Source organism: Trachypithecus francoisi, unplaced genomic scaffold (assembly GCF_009764315.1).
Source record: "Trachypithecus francoisi isolate TF-2019V2 unplaced genomic scaffold, Tfra_2.0 Lachesis_group5, whole genome shotgun sequence".
Lineage (NCBI taxonomy): Eukaryota > Metazoa > Chordata > Mammalia > Primates > Cercopithecidae > Trachypithecus > Trachypithecus francoisi.
Genome location: NW_022681470.1, coordinates 62,230,511 through 62,256,365, shown reverse-complemented (window position 1 = coordinate 62,256,365; position 25,855 = coordinate 62,230,511). Strand labels below are relative to the sequence as shown.

Sequence of the window (25,855 nt, the reverse complement as noted above, 5' to 3'; positions counted from 1 at the left end):
AACCATAGAACACCTTTGCACTAACCCTCCCACTAGGCTAGATTCTGCCTTCGTCCTATCCCAGCTCCCTTTCTCCTTTATGGACTTAATGAAGTGGTCAAGCAATTATAGATTTTTGGCTTAGGACAAGCAAATTACTCAGGATGAAGAAATACTTTGGTGACCTCTGAGCCAACTGAGAACACAGTACAATAAAACAACAGGGCATTAACCAGGACCAAGCGCCACTCAGAGGCAAGTGCAGCTCCAAGGGCCCTCAGAGTAAGGTTCTGGGCCTCAGGCAGCCTCTGCTAGAATCCCCTAGTCCCCATTCCCGGTGGGCGGGACTCCATTGACACCTTTCCCGGCCACGCCTAGGGGAGGAGGCGGGGCCTGGGACTCCGGAGAGCCAATGTGGACGGCCGTGGTCACGCGCTGCCGTCGAGCAGGCCAATGGGCGCCGGGGGGCGTGTCCAGGGCCTCGGACTCAGGGCGTTTATAACTACTTGGAATGCTGCGCTTTACTGCGCGCTCTGGTACTGCTGTGCCTCCCTGTCCGGCTGCGGGACCTGTGCCCCGCGCTTCAGCCCTCCCCGCACAGCCTATTGATTCCCCTACCGCCCTCGCTCACCTCCTGCTCGCCATGGAGTCGCTGGTTTTCGCGCGGCGCTCCGGCCCCACTCCCTCGGCCGCAGAGCTCACCCGGCCGCTGGCGGAAGGGCTGATCAAGTCGCCCAAGCCCCTGATGAAGAAGCAGGCGGTGAAGCGGCACCACCACAAGCACAACCTGCGGCACCGCTACGAGTTCCTGGAGACCTTGGGCAAAGGCACCTACGGGAAGGTGAAGAAGGCGCGGGAGAGCTCGGGGCGCCTGGTGAGTGCGGCTCCCTCTCACGGCGCGGGGCGGGCTCGGGCTTGGCCGCCGGCGGGGAGCGGAGGAGGGCGGGCGGGGGCTCGCTCGTTGCTCGGCGGAGAGGCCAACGTGATCTTTACCGCGCTGGGCTTGCGTGGCTACCGCGTGGTGTCCCTGGCAAATGTGTCGGTCCGTGATTGCAGGGACAGTGGTCGCAAACTTGCGAACCCCAGCCAGCAACACCACACTGCTGTGATGATTGTCAAATAAAAGGGAGGCTATGGATAGTTGACGCGGAAAGACGAATCGTGTCGTGTCCTGGGATAAGATTAGTTGAATTTTGCTGGGAACAGACTGTTCAATAGAGTACAATGGGAAGAGGAAGTAGAAGGCACCCCATCTTAATAGGTAGTAGGTAAATATGTATGTGGTTGAATGAATGGATGAGGTGTGGAGTTCCCCAACTCCAAGAATCTGGCAGCCCAGCGCACTGGAGCTCTGGCACAGCGGGTAGGTTTTGACATTTAGGTCCTTTCCAGCTCTAAAATTTAGTTGAAGTTTCATTATGATGAGTTTTTGATTCTGGAAAATGTGAAACCATGTCCACTGTACCAGAGACACCTTTCGGTTTGGGGGCCTTTTCAAGAACATGCCCTGTTACTTTGGTGGGAGTGTAGTAGTTTAGCAATCTTTGTGACCCTGGGCAATTTCCTTCATCTCTGTACTTTGTTTCCCCTTTTGCAGAACTGTAGAAAACACAGCCTGCCTCACAAGCTGCTGTGAGGATTGAATAAGATCGAAATGTGAATTTATATTGCTCCTGACACATAGAACTTGCAGCGAGAACTTCTGGAAGGCCAGCCCAGAAAGGATGGCAAATTTGTCAAAAGTTAGTTAGCAGTGGTTAACTGGTTCTCAAACTTGAGTTTAAAGTACCTAAGAATCACCTGGGATGTTTGTTTAAAATACTTACATTCTCTGGTTCCACACCCGGAGTAGTTTATTCTGAAGGGCTAGGATAGGGCCATATAATGTATATTTTAACCAGCCTTTTAGAGCAGGTGGTTTAGGCATTATTATGTTTTGCCAAATCCAGTTGGGTGCTGGTTGTGAGGGGGTGTGTGTGTGTGTGTGTGTGTGTATGGTTTGCCCTGTTGGCTACATCAGCAGTTACTTCCCCAGATTGTGTTTGCTTTTGCAGCCAGTAGCTGGTTTGAAATTCAAGAAGTCATTTCATTGGTGAAGGAGAGTGGATGTTGGAGAAAGGGATAGATTATGGCCCCATCAATAGCACCGAGTATGTTTTTCCTGCTATCGCCTGGCACAGTCCCCAGTTGCCTGCTGCCAGGTTACAGCTATTGGGCAATCATGTACTTCCTGGCTTGCCTTTTCTTTCTCTTTTTACAAAGTCTGAAGGCCTGGTGAAGCTCCAGGCTTGAAGCTGTTGGACCCAGGCTTTGTCAGGGGCTTAGCTGGAAAATAACTGCTGGTGGCTTGTGCTTCATGCCTCTTGGGGGTGGGGAGACTGGGTCGTGGGGACTGGGGTGGCTCAGAAACTGAGAAACTGAGATTGAAGTTCAGAGATCCCATCAGGCTCTTGACCCAGGTCACTGTGGGGTGGGTGTGTGTGGACATGCGTGAGAGCAAGTAAGAGAGATCTCATTTGATTCCAGAATGAAATAAACTAGCTTTCAGTTTTCAAACCTCAGTGGATTTAGACAGGGATTCCAGCTCTTATTACATCAGAAGATACTCCCTGGCCTCATGCCTCTTGCTCTATGTAGGAAGCCAAGATCAGTAGGCATGGGACCTGCTGTGAACCTCCCTGATCCATAGACCACCCAGTTCTGCAGCTGGGAGCTTGCTCAGGGTCTCCTTCCTTCTTGGAGAGCGGCTGCCTGCTGTGCTAATGGTTTCTCAGTTCTGGAGCATTGCCTCTTCCCCACCCCACCCCACCCCTGCCTCTTGGCTGTCCTCTGTGAATCGAGAGAGCCCTAGTACCTCAGGATACCTCAGTGGGGGAGAGGGGTGTGGGAGCTTGCCCAAGACCTCCCCCAGAATGAATTGAGATTGTTGGTGGGAGCTAGATTCAGAGGAAAGCCTGCTGGGTGACTTCCATCCCAATTTTCTCTCCACCTTTCTAGCATGCTTCCCACACCCAACCTGCCTAGATGGGATTTTCGGGGCCAGATGGGATTGGCAGAGGGGAAGGGCAGGTGGGCGGAACTAATGGAACTAACTAGGAGGGCATCAAAGGAAAAACAAATATTTGCTCTGGCTCTTCAGTACATTCCTGGTATCCAAATGACATTTCCTCCTGGGACTCTCCCAGCTCCCCCGGCCACCCCTCCCCCTAAAGAGAAAAACACATGCTGGGGTCTCTGAAATGGAGTCCACCAAAGCCTTTGGATGATCTGCATGGAAGTCTTACCTTCAGGGGGCACCATGAAGGGCATGAGTCCAAGTGGATGGTGCTCTGGAGCAAGAGTGCTTCTGTCTTTTTCATGTATTGGAGTGCAGTGCAGGATTTCAAGATGCTTGAAAATGACTGAGTTGGTCTGATTCCTTCACTGACAGATGGAGTAGCTGAGGCCCGCAGAGGGGAAGTGACTTATCCTATAGTTGGTGAGTGGCATGCCTACAACATGGTCTCCTGGATGACCAAGTACTGAGTCCTAGACTGGGAGTTGGCCTTGAGATGAGCCCGGGCTTGCCTCAGTGTGCTTTGTTATTCCAAAAGTTAGCTCCCGCTGCCTTTCCCAGTGCTCCAGGCTGTGCTTCAGGTGGGAAGAGTCACTGGGAACCAACCCCCACCCTCACATATAATGACTGTGTTGAAGGATTGGGGTGGGTGAACTACACTGTATTCCTGGGTTTCAAACCTTGTTGGGGGTGCTGCCTAGCTGAGAGTCAAGGCTGCGAGCATCCAAATCGTGGCTCCATTGCTTACCAGCTGTGCAACCTCTCTGTACCTCAGTTTCCTTATCTGTAAAGTGGGGGTGATAATCATTCCTACCTAGTAGGATTCTCTTAGGATTAAGTAAGACAGCATATGTAAAGTGCATAGCACAGTATCTGACACACACAGTGTTGTTATCCCAGCAAAGCTGGCTTTGATGAAGTCCTGCCCTTCCCTTTCCTGGGAAATCCCTGTGTCCTGGAGGTCTGTCCTACCCTAAGAAAGAGTAAGGATTGTGCTGGGCTTCCCTAAGCCAAACCACTTTGCTGATTTGTTCAAAGTCCTCGTTTCTCTTTCGGCCCCAGCTCCAGAGAAGGACTCCTGCTTGGCTGGCTGCCAAGGGCTTGCTTGGCGGGACACTGCCCTCCCTGCTCCCTCTGCACCTGCCCACTCAGTGGCAGGGAGGGAGGCTGCAGGCCACTCTTGTCCTTGAGCCCCAGCCAAACCACACAAGAAGACTGGGCAGGGAAGCTCTTTGCCCAGCAACCCGGTAGAGGGGGCTGGAGGATGGCAAGGAGGGGGCAGCATAGTATGGGGAGGTGGCTCAGGCTCCCTTTGGAGCCTATTCCTGATCCCTGCCTAGCTCTCTGGCTGGTGTGGTGGGATGGTGAGCCACCCCTAGGCCCATCCCCACTCTGCCCAGCCTGGGCCAGCCCAGCCCAACCTCTCCTCCGTTATCTAAATGGGTCATCCTCCAGCTCCTTGCCCTGCCTCCCAGACAGCAGCTGCTCCACTAAAGACCAGAGAGGAATCAGGGATCTTGGCTCCAGCTCCAGGTGATAACTATGACCAGAGATGCCCAGCTTGCACCTTCTCTCCCTCCACCTGGAACCAGCATCTCTGGACCTTCTTTTTCTAAGACCTTTCTACCATCCTCTTCTGAATCCAGATCATTCCTGATCTGAGGAAGGCAGTGTTTACCAATTGAGCCACAGCACCTACCTCACCAGGGTGTTGGTAAAGGAGTGGGCATATTTGTATGTCTGTAAGTGGGATGGGGTGGCTGGGTGATACTGCACAGCCTGGCCTAGGGCAAGATATGGGGCATTCCCTTCTCCAGGGATGGGAGGCAGGCAGGTAATCTCCATGGCTGAGATGGAAGCTTCTCCAGGCACCATCCTTCCATCTTCAATCCTGATTGTGTCTTGATGGGTTGTGGAACCTTGAAAAATTCAGTGCGCCTTTCTGGACTTCAGTGTGTGCTGTTTGCAAACTAGGATGAGGAATTAACCCTGCTGCCTTTTCCAATGTTCAGGACCGCAGGGCAAGAAAACCACTGGGGCAGAATCAATTACGCTCAAGCAGGCTACTGTGGCCATAGTATGGGGCTCCTTACAATAATCCTTGGCTAGCACCTTCCTGGTGTAGTAGCAGGTGGCCCGTTTCTGAAGAAGTTCAGCAGAGAATTCTAGAGTTTGGAAGGGTGCGTAGAGATCCTGATGTGCGAATTCGTGAATGTCTCTTTCTGGCCTTTGCTCAAACCTTTCTTTCTGCCTGGAATGCCCTTGTTGCCCCTCCGTAGCCCGCCTCCCTTGGCTTAGCAAACCTCACTCATCCTTCAAAATCGAAAACAGTTTTCTCCCAGAGGTGGTTTTCCCTGCTCCTCCTATAGGCAAAGGAAGTTCTTTCCAGTGCTCTTGGAGCCTCTCTGCAGGCAGGGACATCAACTGCCACATTCATCACAATAGAATGGAGTTTATTTAATTGTTAGTCCTCCCACTGGACTGTGGAACTGTCCAATTTTTATCTGAATCCCTAACACCTATCACAGTGCCAGCCAGGCACATAGTAGGCACTCAGCAAATGATTGAAGAATAAATATCCATTCATTTTTCAGATGAAGACATGTAAACCAGCCAGATAAGTTATTGTCTGGTCAGACTTATTGTCTGGTCAAGTGACTTATCTTGAGTTGCATAGCTCGATAGGGACAAATAAGGATTAGATGCCTGGACTCTTGATGCCCTCTCCACTAACCAGATATTCAAGTTTACGTTATTATCATTGAATCTGGTTTTCCTTCCCCTTCTGAATAGGGTGGCCATATAATGTACTGTCTAAACTTGGATATTTTGGAGAGTAAAAGGGACAGTATTAGTAATTAGGCCAGGACTATCTCAGGCATGTGGCCTTCCTGCCTCTGGGTGATTGGTTCAGCAATTGTTACCCTCTTCCTTGGTTTTAGTCATCTTATTTTTATTTTTATTTTTATCTTAAGACAGAGTCTCACTCTGTCACCCAGGCTGGAGTGCAGTGGTGCAATCTCAGCTCACTGCAACTTCCGCCCCCCGGGTTCAAGCAATTCTCAGCCACCGAGTAGCTGAGATTACAGCAATGCATCACCAGGCCCAGCTAATTTTTGTATTTTTAGTAGAGATGGGATTTCACCATATTGGCTAGGCTGGTCTCGAACTTCTGGCCTCAAGTGATTTGCCCGCCTCAGTCTCCCAAAGTGCTGAGATTATAGGCATGAGCCACTGTGCCCAGCCTAATCAACGTATTTTTATTCTAGAGAATATTGCCTGGCTATCTTGCAGATGAGAACAAAGGTCCCGAAAAATTAGTCCTTATAACCAAGTGAACTCCACCCGTGACTAGGAAGAAGGGGAGAAAATCTTATCTGAGTACTGCTCCCATCAGTCAAAGATCATCAGCCCAGTGACTTAACTAGTTAATATTTGTGATTTATGTTCACCAGTAACAACTGTTGGATGCTTTCTGTATGCTGAGCTCTGTCCAGGCCTGAGCGGTTGCTCTAATTTACTTTGACAGGCCAGCCAACAGATAGCTAGAGCCCTCTCCTGTGGGGCCAGGATAGGCTGGAGAGTAGTGGCCCAACCACACCAGGGCAGTGATGCATGGCTCTTCTTGTCTGCCACCTGCTTGGGGACTGATGGAGGCCTGATGACATAACTTGTTTGCTTCCTGAAAAGTGCCAGCCATACTGTGATCTGCTGGGACCTAATATGGATACCTGGTGGGTCCCTAAGCTACCCCCTGATACCAGAGCACAAACTTGCAGGAGGCTGGAACTGTTCAATGAGGATTAACAATTCTGATGTAGAATCATGGGCTTCTGGAGTTGAAAGAGATGGATCTTGGGGTTCAACTTGTGCACCCTCCCCCATGCAGAGACTCCTCCCAGCCCCTCTAAGACGCCTTTCTCCCTTTTTTGGAGCCTCATTTATTTTAGGCCTTGTCATCTTTAGAGTTCTGCCCCCTAAGCCTGTGATGATTTAGTTCGCTCTTGTATCTGCGAGTACACAACTGAACATCCAAGATGCGCCTATGTGTACATCTTAAGTTCTGAAATAGTTTTGATTATCTAGATATGGGATTTGTGTTTATATATGATTGATCGTTTTCTCTTTATGGGCCTTTATCTCTGAAGAGCTCAAAGAACTTTATCCATTGTTTTATTTTAAACAAAGAATTTTAGTGAGAAAATAACTTGGCCATAAAATCTCCCCTTCAGGGAGAGGAAAAAGGGTATGAGGCGAGAGGTGTGTGGGAATTATCCAAGTTGAATCCAGGAAAGAGAGGTGCCTCCTAGTTGAAGGAGGATTCAAGCCCTCTCTACGCCTGCCCCTGGCCCCCTGCCCAATTCCAAGCCCAGGTTTTTGTTTTTGTTTTTGTTTTTTGCTTAGCTCACTAGGGAGAGATGTATGGTTTGGAGCAGAAGGGGGATAGCCCCATCGCATCCCCTGCAGCTGCAGCATGGGCCTCTCCAGCATCTTGGGGAGGAGGCTCCATGGTGACCATCCCTCCCACCTGCCATTGTCCTCCCTGCCTTGCTCAGGGAGGGCCTGAGAGCAGGGCCTCCTCTCTTTCAAAGATGAAGCTAGGGGGGAGGAGCAGGGCGGAGGGCACGCCATCCCTGGCCCGTTGCCGGGGTGACCGGGCGGGGCATTGTGAGCAGCTTCTCTTACGGGATTAGGGCTGTTACGCATTCTTGTCCGATGGAGAACACAGGCCGGCAGGGCCTGCTGCCCCTGCAAGCCAGAAGCCATTGTCTGCCTCCAGAGTCCTGTGAAAGGGTGGATTAGAGGCTCCTCCCATCGAGCAGGGGTTTTCTTTTTTCTGTCTCCCTTTGAATCTTGAGGGGAGGCAAACCCTCCTGGGAAATTGAACGAGGAGCTGTTTACCACAGTCTAGGTCTTCAGATTTCTCACAACTTGCCTATCTCCCATAAGAGGAAGACTCGTATTTACCACTTGCGTCGTTGGGCAGCACTTGCCAGGAACTGGCCGGCCCTATGACACCCCACCCCCACCCTGCTCCCGCCCAGCCCCGCAGCCTCTGAGGGCCCCGTGGCATCTCTACAGCTCATTTCATAGACTCAGAGCAGGAAAGCCCGCCCCTCTGATCTCTTAGCTCAACCTGTTAGTTTCACAGAAAAAAAAAAAAAAAACCCGAGGCTCTTGAGAAGGGGTGGGACTCGCCCAGGGGGACAGTGACAGACTCCCCAGGCAGTGTCTCTCCCCAACTCTGCGCCTCAGGCCCTGCTCCCTGGTGTTTTCTGGGGTTTTGTCCAGGAGCTGCTGCTGAGGAGGGTGGAGCAGAGAGGGACGTAGACCCTCGTTGGCTCAGAGCTTTGCTAGCTGCACCTCAGTAGCCCTCTTTCCATTTCCTCCTGCCTCACTCCACCCTTCCGGAGCCCACCACACATACTGCCCAGAAGGCTTAGTTCTCCTGTGGTGTTTTTCTCTTGCTGGACTAGGGTAGCAAGCCCTGAGATAACAAGCAACTGTTGAGTTGTTTGTTTGTTGTCAGGGGAGGAACATGTCTTGTCTGAACTGAATAGACTGGTGTTTGGGGGCTTTTTTTTTTTCTCATAATTTTGGGACCAATTTTTAAAAACATGGTAAAACATACATAATATAAAAGTTACCATTTTAAGTGTACTGGTAGTGTTAAATTTAACATTGCTATAAACCAATCTCCAGAATTCTTTTCATCTTACAAAACCGAAACTATACACATTAAACAACACCTCCCCATTTCCCCTCCCCCAGTTCCTGGTAACCACCGTTCTATTAATACTTTCTGTCCCTATGAATTTGCCTATTCCCAGTACCTCATTTAAGTGGGATCATACAATATTGATCCTTTGGTGACTGGCTTATTTCACTTAGCATAATATTTTCAAGGATCATCCATGTTATAGCATGTGTCAGAATTTCATTCCTTTTTGTGGTTGAATACTATTCTATTCCATCCTATGGACATACCACATGTAGTTTATGCCCACATTTCTTTTGTTATTTTTATTTTTTTTGAGACAGGGTCTCACTCTGTTGCCCAGGCTGGAGTCCAGTGGTGCATTCATGGTTCACTGCAACCTCTGCCTCCTGGGCTCAAGCAATTCTTCTACCTCAGCATGCGCCTATAGCTGGGACTACAGGCATGTGCCACCATACCTGGCTAGATTTTGTATTTTTTGTACAGACAGGGTTTCACCATGTCGCCCAGGCTGGTTGTGAACTCCTGGCCTTAAGTGATCCTCCTGACTTGGCTTCCCAAAGTGCTTGGATTACAGGCTTGAGCTACCGCACCCAGACCTATCCCTACTTTTCTTGATGGACATTTGGGTTGTTTCCACTTTGTGGCTAGGGACTGATTGCTTATAGCAAGTTACAGTACTGGGGCAGAAAAAGCACCAAACTGAGAATCAGATGGCCAGTAGTCTAATCCAGTTGCGCCAGTTAGTGACCGTATGACTGAGCACATCATCTAGCCTCTCTGGGTCCCAGTTTCTTCGCCTGTAGAGGGTATTGATGATGCTTTTTGTGCCCACCTCCCAAGGTTGTCGTGAGGGCCAGTTCATTTACTAATGCACCAAGGAGTTGTTCTGTGCCTACTGTGCATCAGGCAGTGTGCTCAGTGTCAATAATTCAGTGGTGAGCAAAACCGGCTGGTCCTTGCGCATGGTGCAGATTGGCACATTTGCTTTATAATTCATAAAGCATCAGCCTTGCAAATGCAGGTTTTTACCTTCCTTATCTATCTGTAGACTATGAGTAAGGAGGTGACTGGTCCATATTCCTTCCTGCTGCATGGACCATGTACACTCAGCTCAGGTGAGATCTTTTTCTAGAGAAAGTGCTCTCCAGCCTCTCTGCCACCTACCCTGGTGAAGGATGGAGTGGCTTCTCTGGGTGTACTCTGTGGCCTTTATAGCAGCTACAGGCAAACCACCAGGACCAGGGCCCCCAGAGTGTCCTCTGCCAAACCTTTTCCTGCCAAACCTTTCTCCTCATTCTCCTGCCTTCTATTCCCAGGTGGCCATCAAGTCAATCCGGAAGGACAAAATCAAAGATGAGCAAGATCTGATGCACATACGTAGGGAGATTGAGATCATGTCATCACTCAACCACCCTCACATCATTGCCATCCATGAAGGTACAGTGGGCACTTAAAGCTGGAAGTTGGGGGTCTATGTGTGTGCATGTGTGTGTTCACATGCGTGTGTACATGTGTCAGAAGAAACAACATAAAGAAGTAAAAAAGATACAGACTCAAGAGGTGGGCAGCAGCTGGATTTGAAACTCAGCTGTATGACTTTGCACAGCTCATTGAGTTTAGTCTCTGGGCCTCAGTTCCTCATTTATAAAATGGGGTAATCCCATCTACATCACAGTGTGGTTGCAAAGATCAAACTGTTTATGTCATTGAATGCTCCACTAATGGGAAGTACTCAAGGAATTGCAGGGTTTTTTGTTGTTATTATTCGGTTTTCCCTACTTGAACACTACCTTCCCAACCCAATGAGCTCCTTAGCAATCTGGGGGAGGCTGAAAGATACCCAGACCTACACCTGTCCCAGATGTGTGGGTGCTATTCTTCATGCGTCCCAAGAGCCAGACCTCCTAGAGTCTGACCTGGGCTCTGAATCATTCCTGCCACAGGGCTGGCTCCTACCGCTACTTGTCTTTCTTGGCCTCCTCTTCTCTGACATCAGTGCTGATTTCACCTCTCCAGCTGCCCTCCTCCCCGTGACCCAGACAACAAAGTGAGCAAGAGAGGGTGACGAAGGAAAGATGGGGAGCCCTCTCCTACACATACCTGTCTGCGTTGAGCCTTTACATAATATCAGTTAGATGGGAAGCGAGGGATAGCAACAGGAGGGAAGAAAGGGAGCCTGTAGCTCTGCCCTTTGCCTGTCTATTCCTGGTGGGGGAAAAATAGAGCAGTGTCTGCTCTTGGGTCATGGTCATAGAAAGATTAAGGGTAGAGCCACTAACATGGCCCTGTGGCTTGAGCCTGTTCCATGAAGAGCCAGGCAAGTGGCTGAGAAGGTTAATTGTATCTCTGTGTGCTTCCCTCAGGGAAGAGTGGGGAGATGACAAAGTATTGGTTAAGCCAGGCTGAGTGTGGTAATTGGGGTGTGTGTGTGTGTGTGTGTGTGTGTGTGTATGTGTATGAAATCTGCCTTACACCCATATCTCCAGGTAGGCTGAGTGTGGTGATTGGTGTGTATGCATGTGCGTGTGTGTGTGTATGTGCGTGTGTGTGTGAATTCTGCCTTATATCTCCAGCTGGATCTGGGAACTGAGTGCTGCAGCTCAGGATATGACTTCTCTGGCACCTTCAGATTCAACAGACATAAGAACATCATAGTTACTGTGTGACTGGAGGGGGTCCCCCAAATTCATCCCCTTCCTGCTATAGGCTTCAAGGGATGTGAGGTAGTGGGTGTGCCTCAGTCCTGGGAACTGACCTCTAACCTAGCTGTTCTCCAAAATGTGCCCTGGCTGGCTTTTGACTCCCAATTTTATGGCACAAAGGTTGCATGCATCCTTGCAGAGATGATGAGAGCCATAGGGGTAGAGTCTCATCCAGGCATCCCCAGGAGGCTGGGACTCCACAGATAAGGGCCATTTACTCCTGTCCCCCTGGAAAAAAGGACAGTCCTCCTGGCCATGTATCCAATTCCCTGGAAGCTGGGACTCCTCTAGGGAGATGCCTCTTCACTTCACTCCTTCTCAGAGCCTAGACAACATTAGCTCTGGCACAGACCAAGCAAGCCAAACTCATAGGACCCGTTTGACACAAAGATGCAGTGTCGTGGACATACATGTTCTAACACACACCAGGCAGAAGGGCCAGTTTGATGAACCAGCCACTCCCTACCTAGTCTTCAAGTGGCAAGAGGGCCACTCCTACCCAGAGAGATGAGCCAGCTGGGTTGGGGTGGCTGCCAGGAACCCAGCCAGTCAATTAATTACCAAATATGTATTGATTGCTTCTGTGTAGAAGGCCTTATGCATGAGGCCCTGCCCTGGATCCTCTGGATGGAAGTCAGAGATGGTGATGAATATCTCAGCTCTCTGTAGTGCTTTATAGTTCATGATCCACTTTAATATACTTGTATTCCCTCTTCTAATCCTCAAGACAGACATTATTATTGGCCTTATTTTTCAAATGTATGCATGAGGACATTGATTATAAATATAACTGTGGCCGGGTGCGGTGGCTCACGCCTGTAATCCCAGCACTTTGGGAGGCCAAGGTGGGCAGATCACGCAGTCTGGGGTTCAAGACCAGCCTGGCCAACATGGAGAAACCCTGTCTCTACTAAAAGTACAAAAATTAGCCGGGCATGGTGGCGGACACCTTTAATCCCCACTACTCGAGAGGCTGAGGCAGGAGAATCGCTTGAACCTGGGAGGTGGAGGTTACAGTGAGCTGAGACCACGCCACTGCACTCCAGCCTAGATGACAGAGCGAGACTCCGTCTCAATAAATAAATAAATAACCAACCGTAGGTACCATTTATTGAGTGCTTGTTTATGTGTCAGACCTATACCAGCTTGCTCAGCCAGCCCTGGAACTGCTGCTGACTTTTTGTGTTTCTCACCCCAGCCCTGTGAGGTTGCCTTATTATCCTGCTTTTCAAATGAGGAAACTGAGGCACAGTGGTTTAATGACTTGTCCAAGATCACCCAGCAAACCTGCATTCTTACTCATGTATCTAGAAGAGATTTGCCCAAGGCCACAAGGTGAAAAAGTACCAGGTTCTTGAACCAAGGAGCCCGGCTTTTCATTCCCATCTAGTGACGTCTCTGCCTTCCTGAAAGGGCCGGGTAATTTTTCAGAATTCCCAAAAGCCTGAACTTCCAAGGAGGCAGAGGGTGAGCCAGTGTCTTTGGCCTTAACTCATGGCTCCTGGAAGATGCTGAGAACTTCCAAGGCCCTTCTTCTGCCCGTATTTGCCACCGTATGCCCCAATAGCAGATATCCCTGGAGTGGGTCCTGTCTGGTTTGGGGCCCGGGGTGGGGGAGGAGTGAGTCACCCCCAGTGGAGAGCAGTGCACTCTGGGAGGGCCTGACTTTCCTTTCTTTGCTCTGCCCAGTGTTTGAGAACAGCAGCAAGATTGTGATCGTCATGGAGTATGCCAGCCGGGGCGACCTTTATGACTACATCAGTGAGCGGCAGCAGCTCAGTGAGCGCGAGGCTAGGCATTTCTTCAGGCAGATCGTCTCTGCCGTGCACTATTGCCATCAGGTGAGCACCTACCTGCTCCAGCCGTGTCCTCAGGGGCTGGTCGCTGGGGCTCTGGGGCTGTTTTGGACCAGAGAGGTTCCATGACTTATCCAGGATCACACAGGGAGACAGAAACAGAGGCAAAACTAGATTCTGGACTCTCAGAGAAATGTTGGTGTCTCTAACTTTGAGTCCCTTACCCGGGGATAGAAGGGCCTGTGATTTCTTGCGGCCCACACCAATAAAGATGGGCATTCCCAGCCTACCTGTGCTCAAACCCACTTGGGTCCCTTTGTGTTTACCTCCGTCTCCAGACTAGGCCCCTCATCACCTTCCCTTCCTGGTGACCTTCCCCTGACTGCCCCCTCCTTCTTTCAGAACAGAGTTGTCCACCGAGATCTCAAGCTGGAGAATATCCTCTTGGATGCCAATGGGAATATCAAGGTGAGTCCCACTTCTTATTTCTGGAAGCCTCCCTGCCCACCCCAGCTTTTCTGCACTGTCCCTAGCCAAGTAGCTCTAAGCTCTTGGTGGATTCCTGAAGGAGCTGAGCAAGGCTGACCTTCATTGGTACTGGTAGGGACCTCAGCCGTCATCCATTCCAACACCTCATTGTGTGGATGGAGAGCTGGGGCCTCAGCTGAGAGGTGCTTTGCACAAGATCACACAACTAGTGTGTGGCTGAACCTGGACTAGAACCAAGATCTTCTGACTCCCAGATCAGTGCTCCTTTGATGTCATAAGGGTGACAGGAGTCTAGATCTAAGGTCAGGTTGTTTTTGTTTTTTTTTGAGACAGAGTCTCACTCTGTCGCCCGGGCTGGAGTACAGTGGCCGGATCTCAGCTCACTGCAAGCTCCGCCTCCTGGGTTTACGCCATTCTCCTGCCTCAGCCTCCCGAGTAGCTGGGACTACAGGCACCCACCACTTTGCCTGGCTAGTTTTTTGTATTTTTTAGTAGAGACGGGGTTTCACCATGTTAGCCAGGATGGTCTCGATCTCCTGACCTCGTGATCCGCCCGTCTCAGCCTCCCAAAGTGCTGGGATTACAGGCTTGAGCCACCGCGCCCGGCCTCCTTAAGGTCAGGTTTAATACAACCTTGGGATGGGCCCGGCCTGAGTTCTTCTCCCTGCCCATGTGTGTACACACTTGCATACACACACACATGCACGCTTTAATCTGCTATAATTAGCCAGGCGTAGTGGCTCACGCCTGTAATCCCAGCACTTTGGGAGGCCGAGGTGGGTGGATCACGAGGTCAGGAGATCGAGACCATCCTGGCTAACACGATGAAACTCCGTCTCTAGTAAAAATACAAAAAATTAGCCAGGTGTGGTGTCAGGCACCTGTAGTCCCAGCTACTCGGGAGGCTGAGAGGCAGCAGAATGGCGTGAACCTGGGAAGTGGAGCTTACAGTGAGCCGAGATCGCGCCACTGCACTCCAGCCTGGGCGACAAAGCGAGACTCCATCTCAAAAAAAAAAAAAAAAAATGCTACAATTAGCCCTTTGGAAACTTCCCACAGATGAAGGACTCCAGCTCCAGCTTCCTGCTTTCTGCAGCTGCTGGATTTCCATGCTTAAGTAGTTAAATTCAGGCATGGAAAAGTTCATGTTGATGGGATAAACTGAGATCTCAGGGCTGGAGGAAGGACATGGCACGGGGGAGGTTGGCCCCTGCAGGCACCTGGGAAGGTGACGCTGCACTCTGACCCTCTTCAGAATCTTCCTGAACCCAGGCCATAGTCTCTTCCAGTGGCTCCTGACCTGTACCATAAGGTGCCCTGGTACTGAGTTCATTCCCTCTTACCAGTCAATTCCCGGAGCAGGTGGGGCAGTCTTTGATGCTGATCAGAAGGGAGGGAAGCCACAGCCAGTAAACCCACATAATCAGGCACAGACATGGACAGGCATGAACTTTTCTATCTCTACCAATCATGTGCTTCATTATGGGCTTCAACTGGCAACTGCTTGATAAGAGGCCAATAAAACCATAAACAAAGGAGCCAGGGTTTCATAAACAGCCCCTCCCCACCCTGAACACACATAACCCTCTGATGAGGTGAAGAGGTGGGGAGCACGGGGGCATGGCCTCAGCCTCTTACTGAGGATAGGTGAGAAAAGGTGTCTCTGGGGAACCAGATGATGGGGTCGGGTTCTCAAGCCCTCAATATCAGATGGTTCAGGGAGTCCTGGGCTGTAACCACAGCAATAATGAGGGCAGAACATGCCCTCATTATTGCTTCTGAGCTATGTTGGGCTGACCCCAGGTTTCTGCCACAAAGTTCTTGCCCAGGTGTGCACACAAGAATAAGCCCTTTGCTAGGAAGGGCAGCTCAAGTCTTATGTGGTTCATTGGTTATAGGGCTTGCTTGTTCCTGAGGGCCATGACGTTATCACAAGATGCTGGCTTTCCCCTTCCATCTGGCTGACCCTCCTTTCCATCACTAAACATCCTTAGATGTCATGCAGGCTCTCAGCTGGGCTAGCAGCTGCAGGAGAGGTGGGGGCAAGGAGGTCAGCATGGGAATGTACAGTCTGTCTGGAAGGCAGATCTAATGAGCAGGGCTGCTCCAGGGAGGCACTGGAAACTAGGCTTCTAGAAGAAGGAAATGGAAGACTTTCCAAGGGATATGGGCATGAGAGAGCATCTCTGTAGTGGAATGCCACGTGAGCAAAGCGGTCTGGGGAGCAGTGAGGATCCTGAAGCCCCCACATACCTCTGCCTAGATGCTCCTTGTTGACATAGCTCCTCAGGGTTCGTTCTTCCAGGGCCTGAGCTATGCTGACAGTGCTCAGTGTGGGATAGGGATCATGGGGACTCTTTCCTTCTGCTGGAGCCTGGGTTTCCCCAGGGTCTGAAGAGGGATAGGCCAAGAGCTACAGAAAAACCCAGGCCTTGACATGACCTGTGCCTGTGTTTGATTCAATCCTGCAGATTGCTGACTTCGGCCTCTCCAACCTCTACCATCAAGGCAAGTTCCTGCAGACATTCTGTGGGAGCCCCCTCTATGCCTCGCCGGAGATTGTCAATGGGAAGCCCTACACAGGCCCAGAGGTAAGTGACCACCCTCCCCTGCCAGCCTGCCTCAGGTGTTTACTATGACTTTAGATCCTGGGAGATTGATGGGCTAGTTTTCTCGTTATTCACCTTTTCAGAGCACAAAACTCAAGCCTCCCAAAAAGTAGTAACTTGCCAGGTGTCTAGCCACGAGTGGCAAAACTAGAACTAGGCCGGGCGCAGTGGCTCACACCTATAATCCCAGCACTTTGGGAGGTCCACAAGTGGACCATTTGAGGTTGGGAGTTCAAGACTAGCCTGGCCAATGTGGTGAAACCCCGTCTTTACTAAAAAAAAATACAAAAGTAATGGGGCTTTATGGCATACACCTGTAATCCCAGTTACTTGGGAGGCTGAGGCAGGAGAATCACTTGAACCTGGGAGGCAGAGTTTGCAGTGAGCCGAGATCATGCCACTGCACTCCAATCTGGGCAACAGAGCAAGACTCCATCTCAAAAAAAATGAAAAAGAAAACAAAACAAAAAAACCCTAGAACTAGAACTTAGGTCTCCTGACTCCTAGGTTAGTTCTTTGCCTCACTCACCTTCCTCGTTCCTGTTACCTTTCCCGGCACCCGGTCCAGCCTCCCAAGAGTGACGCAGAGATGATATCTGTCACAACCACCCCTTCCCCAGCCCAGAAGAGATGACCTGGCTATAGCTCTTGTGCTTGTGGCTGTCCCTCCCAGGGAAAGCGATTGACAACATTTCAGCCCCCTTCTGCAGCATCCCCCTCTTGGCCCCTACGTAGGAGAGGTGGGTCGTCCTCAGGTGTGCTGGCCTCTGAGTTCTCCAGCGTGTACCATTTTCTCATCTGGTATGGACATCCCTGCTGACCTCCCCTGTCTCTCTCAGGTGGACAGCTGGTCCCTGGGTGTTCTCCTCTACATCCTGGTGCATGGCACCATGCCCTTTGACGGGCATGACCATAAGATGCTGGTGAAACAGATCAGCAACGGGGCCTACCGGGAGCCACCTAAACCCTCTGGTGAGTGAGAGGGGTGGGTGTTCTTATCCAGGCCTGGGGTGTCCTTCACTCATGCCTAAGGCAAGAACTACACAGTGGCACTAAAGTCAAAAGGGCAACAGTCCATCATGGCCCATGGTAGGTTAGGGGACCGTCCACCATATGTCCAATGTCGAGACCTCTGGGGAAGGAGGGGATCGCTCTTTATTCCCATAGGGGCATGCTTGATTATATTTGGGAAGTGGTTCCTAAGCTCTCACTTAGATCTCCTTTGCTACAGTTGTCTCATTTCCTATTGCTTTTGTTCTCGTCCTCAGAAACCTTTTTGTCCTTGACTATGACTTAGAAGGCAGGAAGAAGGGTTTGAGAGCCCCAGTTTACCCTGAACACAGTCTCTACCCTCAGAGGGTTGAATTTCAATGGAGAGAGAGAGGATAGACACCAACATACACACAAGAGCTCATGAAGGGTCACAGTCCTGAGGGGTCAGAGGACAGAGAAGCAGCTGGGAAAGTCAGTCCAGGAACTGTGGACTGGGGAGCTGTCCTGGGCCAAGGCATGTACAGAGCCATAGGCTGGAAGGGACGCATCCAACCCAGGAGTAAGCAGTGTCTTAGCTCAAAAGGGGATGAGCTGGGGACAGGAAGTGCCTATTCTGGGAGCTGCCAAACTGAAGCACCTGCCTTTTGTCTTCCAGATGCCTGTGGCCTGATCCGGTGGCTGTTGATGGTGAACCCCACCCGCCGGGCCACCCTGGAGGATGTGGCCAGTCACTGGTGGGTCAACTGGGGCTACGCCTCCCGTGTGGGAGAGCAGGAGGCTCTGCACGAGGGTGGGCACCCTGGCAGTGACTGTGCCCGGGCCTCCATGGCTGACTGGCTCCGGCGTTCCTCCCGCCCCCTCCTGGAGAATGGGGCCAAGGTGTGCAGCTTCTTCAAGCAGCATGCGCCTGGTGGGGGAAGCACCACCTCTGGCCTGGAGCGCCAGCATTCACTCAAGAAGTCCCGCAAGGAGAATGACATGGCCCAGTCTCTCCACGGTGACCCGGCTGATGACACTGCCCCTCGCCCTGGCAAGAGCAACCTCAAGCTGCCAAAGGGCATTCTCAAGAAGAAGGTGTCAGCCTCTGCAGAGGAGGCACAGGGGGACCTTCAGGAGCTCAGCCCAATCCCTGCGAGCCCAGGGCAGGCTGCCCCCCTGCTCCCCAAGAAGGGCATCCTCAAGAAGCCCCGACAGCGCGAGTCTGGCTACTACTCCTCTCCCGAGCCCAGTGAATCTGGGGAGCTCTTAGACGCAGGTGACGTGTTTGTGAGCGGGGATCCCAAGGAGCAGAAGCCCCCGCAAGCCTCAGGGCTGCTCCTCCATCGCAAAGGTATCCTCAAACTCAACGGCAAGTTCTCCCGGGCAGCCTTGGAGCTCGCAGCCCCCACCACCTTCGGCTCCTTGGATGAACTTGCCCCACCTCGCCCCCTGGCCCGCGCCAGCCGACCCTCAGGGGCTGTGAGCGAGGACAGCATCCTGTCCTCTGAGTCCTTTGAACAGCTGGACTTGCCTGAACGGCTCCCAGAGCCCCCACTGCGGGGCTGTGTGTCTGTGGACAACCTCATGGGGCTTGAGGAGCCCCCCTCTGAGGGCCCTGGAAGCTGCCTGAGGCGCTGGCGGCAGGATCCTTTGGGGGACAGCTGCTTTTCCCTGACGGACTGCCAGGAGGTGACAGCGACCTACCGACAGGCACTGAGGGTCTGCTCAAAACTCACCTGAGTGGGGTAGGCATTGCCCCAGCCTGGGCAGGCTGTCAGATGCAGCTGGCTGCCCCCCAAGGGGAGATGCCTTCTACCCCACCTCCCAGGACCTGCATCCCCACTCAGAAGGCTGAGACAGTTTGCAGTGGAGCCCTGGGCAGGGCTGGATGTGAGAAGCAGGCAAATGAAGTGCGTCAAGGGTTCAGTGTCTGTCTTCAGCCCTGCTGAACCAAGAGGATAATAGAGAAAGAGAGGGGAACGGGAAGGCCCGCAACAGAGTCCACGTTGCCCGTTTCTTGTGCATGACAGAGTCCAGGTTGCCTGTTTCTTGTGCCCGTGGTGGGGCCACAGAGACCTGGAAAGTGAACTCTCCCAGGGCCCATCTCCTGCATCCCATGAATACTCTGTACACATGGTGCCTTCTAAGGACAGCTCCTTCCCTACTCATTCCCTGCCAAGTGGGGTCAGACCTCTTTACACACACATTCCTGTTCCTACCAACCACCAGAACTGGATGGTGGCATCCCTAATGTGCCTGAGGCATCCTGGGAATGGTCTGAAGTAACCTTCCTTATTTTTATATTTATTTATTTATTTATTTTTTTGAGACGGAGTTTCACTCTTGTTGCCCAGGCTGGAATGCGATGGCGTGATCTTAGCTCACCTCAACCTCCGCCTCCCGGGTTCAAGCGATTCTCCTGCCTCAGCCTCCCTAGTAGCTGGGATTACAGGCACCCGCCACCACGCCTGGCTAATTTTGTATTTTTAGTAGAGATGGGGTTTCTCCATGTTGGTCAGGCTGGTCTCAAACTCCCGACCTCAGGTGATTCACCCGCCTCGGCCTCCCAAAGTGCTGGGATTACAGGTGTGATCCACCATGCCCGACCTAAGCCTTCTTATTTAGCCTAGGAGTAAGAGAACACAATCTCTGTTTCTTCAGTGGTTCTCTTCCCTTTTTCATCCTCCAAACCTGGCCTGAGCCTCCTGCAGTTGCTGCTGTGAATCTGAAAGACTTGAAAAGCCTCCGCCTGCTGTGTGAACTTCATCTCAAGGGGTCCAGGCTCCTCTGGACTCCACCTTGGACCTCAGAGACTCAGAACTTCTGCCTCTAAGCTGCTCTAAAGTCCAGACTATGGATGTGTTCTCTGGGCCTTCAGGACTCTAGAATGTCCATATTTATTTTTGATGTTCTCAGCTTTGTGTTTTAGGAAAAGTGAATCTTGCTGTTTTCAATAATGTGAATTCTATGTTCTGGGAAAATCCACTGTGACATCTAGGTTTTGTGTACAGAGAGATATTTTTGCAATGATTTCCACCTCCTCCCACGCCCCCTCCACACCCCACTCCACACTCTGAGTCTCTCTACCTAATGGTCTCTACCTAATGGACCTTCGTGGCCAAAAAGTACCATTAAAACCAGAAAGGTGATTGGAAGCAGGCCCTGCTGTTCTCTTTGGTGATTGAGGTGGGAGGGATGGTGCTGAGCAGGTTTTTGAGCCTTCTCCTAATACTTGTTCCCCTAGGCTGCCAGGGATGGGAAATAGAAAAACTGCCGAATCAAAACAAACGTGAGCTCAGTAGCTCTAGCCTGACCCTAAGCACACAGGTGGGAAGGCCCTGGGCCCAGGGTCCCAGTTGTTCTTCCGGCCTTTGGCACTAAAGTAGAAGTGGATTTGGCAGATTATCCCACCCTGCCCCCACCACCTGCCTCCTCCCACCCCCGCTCCTGTCTGCTAGAGCCCTGCTCCTGCTGGGTAAAGACACCCCCACTGCCTTTATTCTCTCCCTCCTAAGAAATCCCCTTTACTCTGGTGCTGGGCAGCTTCTCCCCCCTCCGTCCTCACTGCCTGACTCCTAGAGAAAGCAAAGAATGCCTGGAATGTCCACCCCCACCATATGCCAACTCCCTCAGCCCCCTGCAGAGCATTCCCCACACGCCTGCTCCATTGAGAAACTCCCAGGCTCCGAGGGCTGGGGATGAAAGGGAGGATGAGGACAAAGTGCCCGCCAGCAGCCAGCTGGCTCTGGCTTCAGGCAGCCTCCCTCCCCTACCCGCGACCCACTCTGGTAGTCACAGGAAGCCTCCAAACATCCCCAGCTCTGGCTCCGGCCCCACAACACACCTGTCCTGCCAGCTGTTGGTGCCTGCCCAGTGGAGCGTTGGACCTCCCCTCCCACACCTGGAGAGCTGAGCTGGCAAAGTCACGAGTCTGCAAAGGAGATGGGGAGGGCAAGGCAACTATGGGGTCAAGGTGGGAGAGCAAACAAGACATTGCTTAGGCGACACTGGAGTACTTAAGTCTTAAGTCTCTGAGGTCCTACTCAGTGCTGAAACTCTGGGCTAGACTCTGGGTAAACATGGAAAAAATCCAGGGGGCGGGTTTATCTCCAGAAGCTTAGAGTTCAGCTATGGGGTTAGCAGTGCTCCTTTATTCATTCCTCTCATGAATCAAGCCTTTTTGTGTGCTAAGCTTAGTAGAAGACAGAAGTAATTGCTGTATCCCTGGTGCAAAAAACAAAAAAACAAAAACAAAAAGAGATCTTAGCCTCAAGGAGGTTACAGACTAGGGGTAAGGTAGCATGCAATAAATTCAATGAGAAATTGTTACTGGTTCAGATCCTGTTGAAAGGAGTTTGGATGATGGAAAGAATTGCATCTTGGGAGATAATAATAGGGGCTACCATTCACGAAGTGCTATGGGTCAAGCCCTTTAGGTGTCTTGCCTCACGTAATGCTCACGATAGCCTTGTTAGTTCAGTACTATTTTTATCATTCTCATTTTATAAAAGAAATGGAGACTCAAAATCATCAAGTAAGCCAGGCGCAGTGGCTCACATCTGTAATCCCAGCACTTTGGGAGGCCGAGACAGAAGCATCGCTTGTCAGGAGCTCGAGACCAGCCTGGCCAACACAGTGAAATCCTGACTTTACTAAAAATATAAAAAATTAGCCACACATGGTGGCTCACACCTCTAGGCCCAGCTACTTGGGAGGCTGTGGCAGGAAAAAACCTTGAACCTGGGAGGCGGAAGTTGCAGTGAGCCAAGATTGTGCCACTGCACTCCAGCCTGGGCGACAGAACAAGATTCTGTCTCAAAAAAAAGAACTTGATAGCAAATGGGGAAATCAGACCTCAGACCCAGGTTTGACATCCCACAGACTCACGTGAACTGCATGGGGTTTAGAGAACTGAATAAAAGAATGTAAGTGTAGGAACTATAAATTTATATGCCAGGTTTATTTATAAATATTTATTCTCTGCCGTATTTATTATATGAGCATCCATTATATGCCAGGTTCTTTTGCAGGCACAAGGAATATGCCAATTTCCGAAGTGCCCTTTCCTAGTCTCCACAAGCCCTGAGAGAAAGCTAAGAAAGAAGAGAGTAAGGCCGGGCATGGTGGCTCATGCCAGTAATCCCAGCACTTTGGGAGGCCAAGGTGGGTGGATCACCTGAGGTCAGGAGTTCGAGATCAGCCTGGCCAACATGGTGAAACCCCGTCTCTACTAAAAATACAAAAAAAAAAAAATTAATGCCCAGCTAATTTTTCTATTTTTAGCAGAGACAGGGTTTCACCATGTTGGCCAGGCTGGTCTCGAACTCCTGACCTCAGGTGATCCTGCCTGCTTCTGTCTCCCAAAGTGCTGGGATTACAGGCATGAGCCACCATGCCAGGTCTATTTATTTATTTGCTTATGAGAGAGCATCTCACTCTGTTGCCCAGACTGGAATACAGTGGTGCAATCTCTGCTCACTGCAACCTCTGCCCCCCGGGCTCAAGCAATCCTCCCACCTCAGCCTCCCAAGTAGCTGGTACTACAGGTGTGTGCTACCATTCCTGACTAATTTTTCTTCTTTCTTTTTTGAGACAGGTTCTCACTCTGTTGCCCAGACTAGAGTACAGTGGTACAATCTTGGTTTATTGCAGCCTTGACCTCCCAGGCTCAAGCAATCCTCCCACCTCAGCCTCCCGAGTAGCTGAGACTACAGATGTGAACCACCACACCGGTCTAACTTTTGCATTTTTTTGTAGATACAGGGTTTCGACATGTTGCCCAGGCTGGTCTGGAACCCCTGGACTCGAGTGACCTGCCCGCCTTGACCTCCCAGAGTGCTGAGACTACAGGCTTGAGCCACTGTGCCTGGCCATGGCCTTTTAATATACTATATCATTTACTTATTTACTATACTTGTCTGTCTTTCTCCACTAGAATGGATGCCCCATAAGACAAAAATCTCAGTTTTGTTCACAGATGTATCTCCAGAGCCTGGAGCAATATACATTGTTGGCTCTCAGTCAATCCTGAATGAATGACTGAATGACTGAATGAACATCATACTTTTTTTTCTTTTGAAACAGAGTCTTGCTCTGTCCCCCAGGCTGGAGTGCAGTGGCTTGATCTCAGCTCACTGCCATCTCCACATCTCTCTTGCCTCAGCCTCCTGCGTGGCTGGGATTACAGGCACACGCCACCACACCCGGCCAATTTTTGTAATTTTAGTAGAGACTGGGGTTCATCATGTTGGCCAGGCTGGTCTCGAACTCCTGACCTCAAGTGACCCGCCTGCCTCAGCCTCCCAAAGTGCTGGGATTACAGGTGTGAGCCACTACGCCCGGCCTGAATGAACGTCCTATGTAGGTGGTTGCCTTATCAAGCTGAATCTAGTGTCTCAGTAGCCCCCACTCAATGGTCCTGGTCCTGCTCTCTGAGCCATGTCCTGTACATCTATTCGCTTTTCCAAAAAATCAACCCTGTTGTCTATTATGTGATTCCCACCCACTCCCCTTCCCCTACTTTAGAAGTGCCCAGGCTCTTCAGTTAAGACTCAGGACTCTTCCTTTGTCCTAGGTCCATCCTTGTCCTCAAGACATGTGTGGGCTATCCGTCAGCAGGCTTCAGATTCTGACTCGAAGAGCTGAAGTCCGCCTCTAGAAGCTCTACTGGAGTGTGGGCATTGTGCTTTGCAGGGGACTGTTGCTTCCCGACAGTGCTCTGGATCACTGTCTCCCCTCTCACTTTATCTGCCCAAGGAGGGTCCAAGGCAGCTGATGGGATAGGGCAGGGGGAGAGGTGAAGGGGTCATCTTGATGGTGGGAACTAACATGCTGCTGCAGTTTCCCTCCCTCCACACAGAGGACTGCCTGGACTTGCCCCGGGAAAGGGCTGAGGACGGGGAAAGGATTCCTACCAGGATTTCGTGGTCCTGGTTGCAGAAGGCCCTTTCCTGTCTCTTAAAACTGCTTCCCCACCTCCCCCAACCCTCGTCATCGTCTGGGTTCTTCACATTCCCGAAGCACTGATGTGGCACTAAATATTCCTGCAGCTCCAGCCTTCTCCCTTGGGGGCCCACATCATCGCTGTGAGCCTGGTTTCTGGAATGTTTTTGGTATGAAGCGTCCAGGCAGGTGAGGGGAAGGGCTGTGCAGGGTGGGATCCACAGCCCCTCACCTAGGTCTCTTTGGAACCAATAAAATGGATACTGTCTTCCAGCTCAGATTTTCTTTCCCCAGAAGGCTTCCCCCACATCCACCCCCTCACCTTGCCCACGCTTTCCTCCACCTGGCTTAGAAGAGGTTACATAAGCAGATGCAGGCGGACACAGATGTCAGGACTCTCCTTTCCTGAAAGTCCACATCCCCCAGTCTCTGCTGAGACAGCACTGGCGGAAAGGGCTGTGTCCTCTCCCTCCCTCCCCATTCCACACCCTGTGCTTCCCTTAGGTACAGGCTGTCCCTCCACTGTGTCCTCCTCTCCTCCATCCCCTCCCATTCGAGTCCTGTCCCTCACCCTTCGGCTTCTCCCACTCACTCTCTCTCTCTCTCTCTTTTTTTTTTTTGAGATTGAATCTCGCTCTGTCACCCAGGCTGGAGTGCAGTGGCGCAATCTAGGCTCACTGCAACCTCCACCTCCTGGGTTCAAGTGATTCTCCTGCCTCAGGCTCCCAAGTAGCTGGGACTACAAACATGCTCTACCATGCCTGGCATGGTGGCGGATGCCCATAATCCCAGCTACTCAGGAGGCCAAGGCAGGAGAATAGCTTGAACCCAGGAGGCGGAGGTTGCAGTGAGCCAAGATAGTGCCACTGCACTCCAACCTGAGTGATAGAGCAAGACTCCATCTCAAAAAATAAATAAACAAATACATAGTCATGATGAGAATTTGGAAAATACTAATAATTAGGATGGGGTACGGGGATAGAGAGGAGACAGAAATGAAATTTTAAATAAGGGTGATCAGAGAAGGCCTTCCTGAGAAGGTGGCATTTGAACAAAGACCTGGTGGCAGGGGATGCAGGTGGAACTAGCTATGTGGCTATCTGGGGGAACAGTGTTCAGAGTGTAAGGAACAACCAATGCAAAGACCTTAAAGCAATAGCAGGTTACAAGTTCTAGAATAGCCAGTGAGGCTGGAGCAGAGTGAATGAGACAGCAGCAGAAGACGTGTCAGGAGAGGTAAGAAGGGTGGGGAAAGTAGATTACACAGGGCCTTGTGAACCATTATATGGGCTGTGGCTTTTATTCAGAATAAAATTGCAAACCACCGAGAAATTCTGAGCAAAGGAATGACATTTTTTTTTAGATAGAATTAAAAAAAAAAATTCTTCTGCTTGTTGAGAGTAGCCATGGGAGGGTCAATGTTGTCCAATTCTGGAAAGAGGTTGTCCAATTCTGGAAAGGGGCTTGGACTGGAGTCTGTAGCAAAGAAATGACAAGCTGTCAGATTTCTGACATATTCTGTAGCTAGAGCCAACAGGCTTTCCTGATAGATTAGATGTAGGGTATAAAAGAAAGAGGGGGCCGGGCGC

General features: G+C 51.0%; 1 protein-coding gene across 1 annotated transcript; it reads left to right on the top strand.

The window, feature by feature from the left end:
* Positions 1-464: 464 nt before the first annotated feature.
* NUAK2 (NUAK family kinase 2) lies at positions 465-20,484 on the top strand. The gene is made up of 7 exons (XM_033199324.1): positions 465-853; positions 10,073-10,193; positions 13,148-13,299; positions 13,657-13,722; positions 16,215-16,334; positions 17,192-17,324; positions 18,001-20,484. The coding sequence occupies exons 1-7, from the start codon at positions 491-493 to the stop codon at positions 19,062-19,064; spliced, it is 2,019 nt and encodes a 672-aa protein (XP_033055215.1). The 5' UTR covers positions 465-490; the 3' UTR covers positions 19,065-20,484.
* Positions 20,485-25,855: the final 5,371 nt, after the last annotated feature.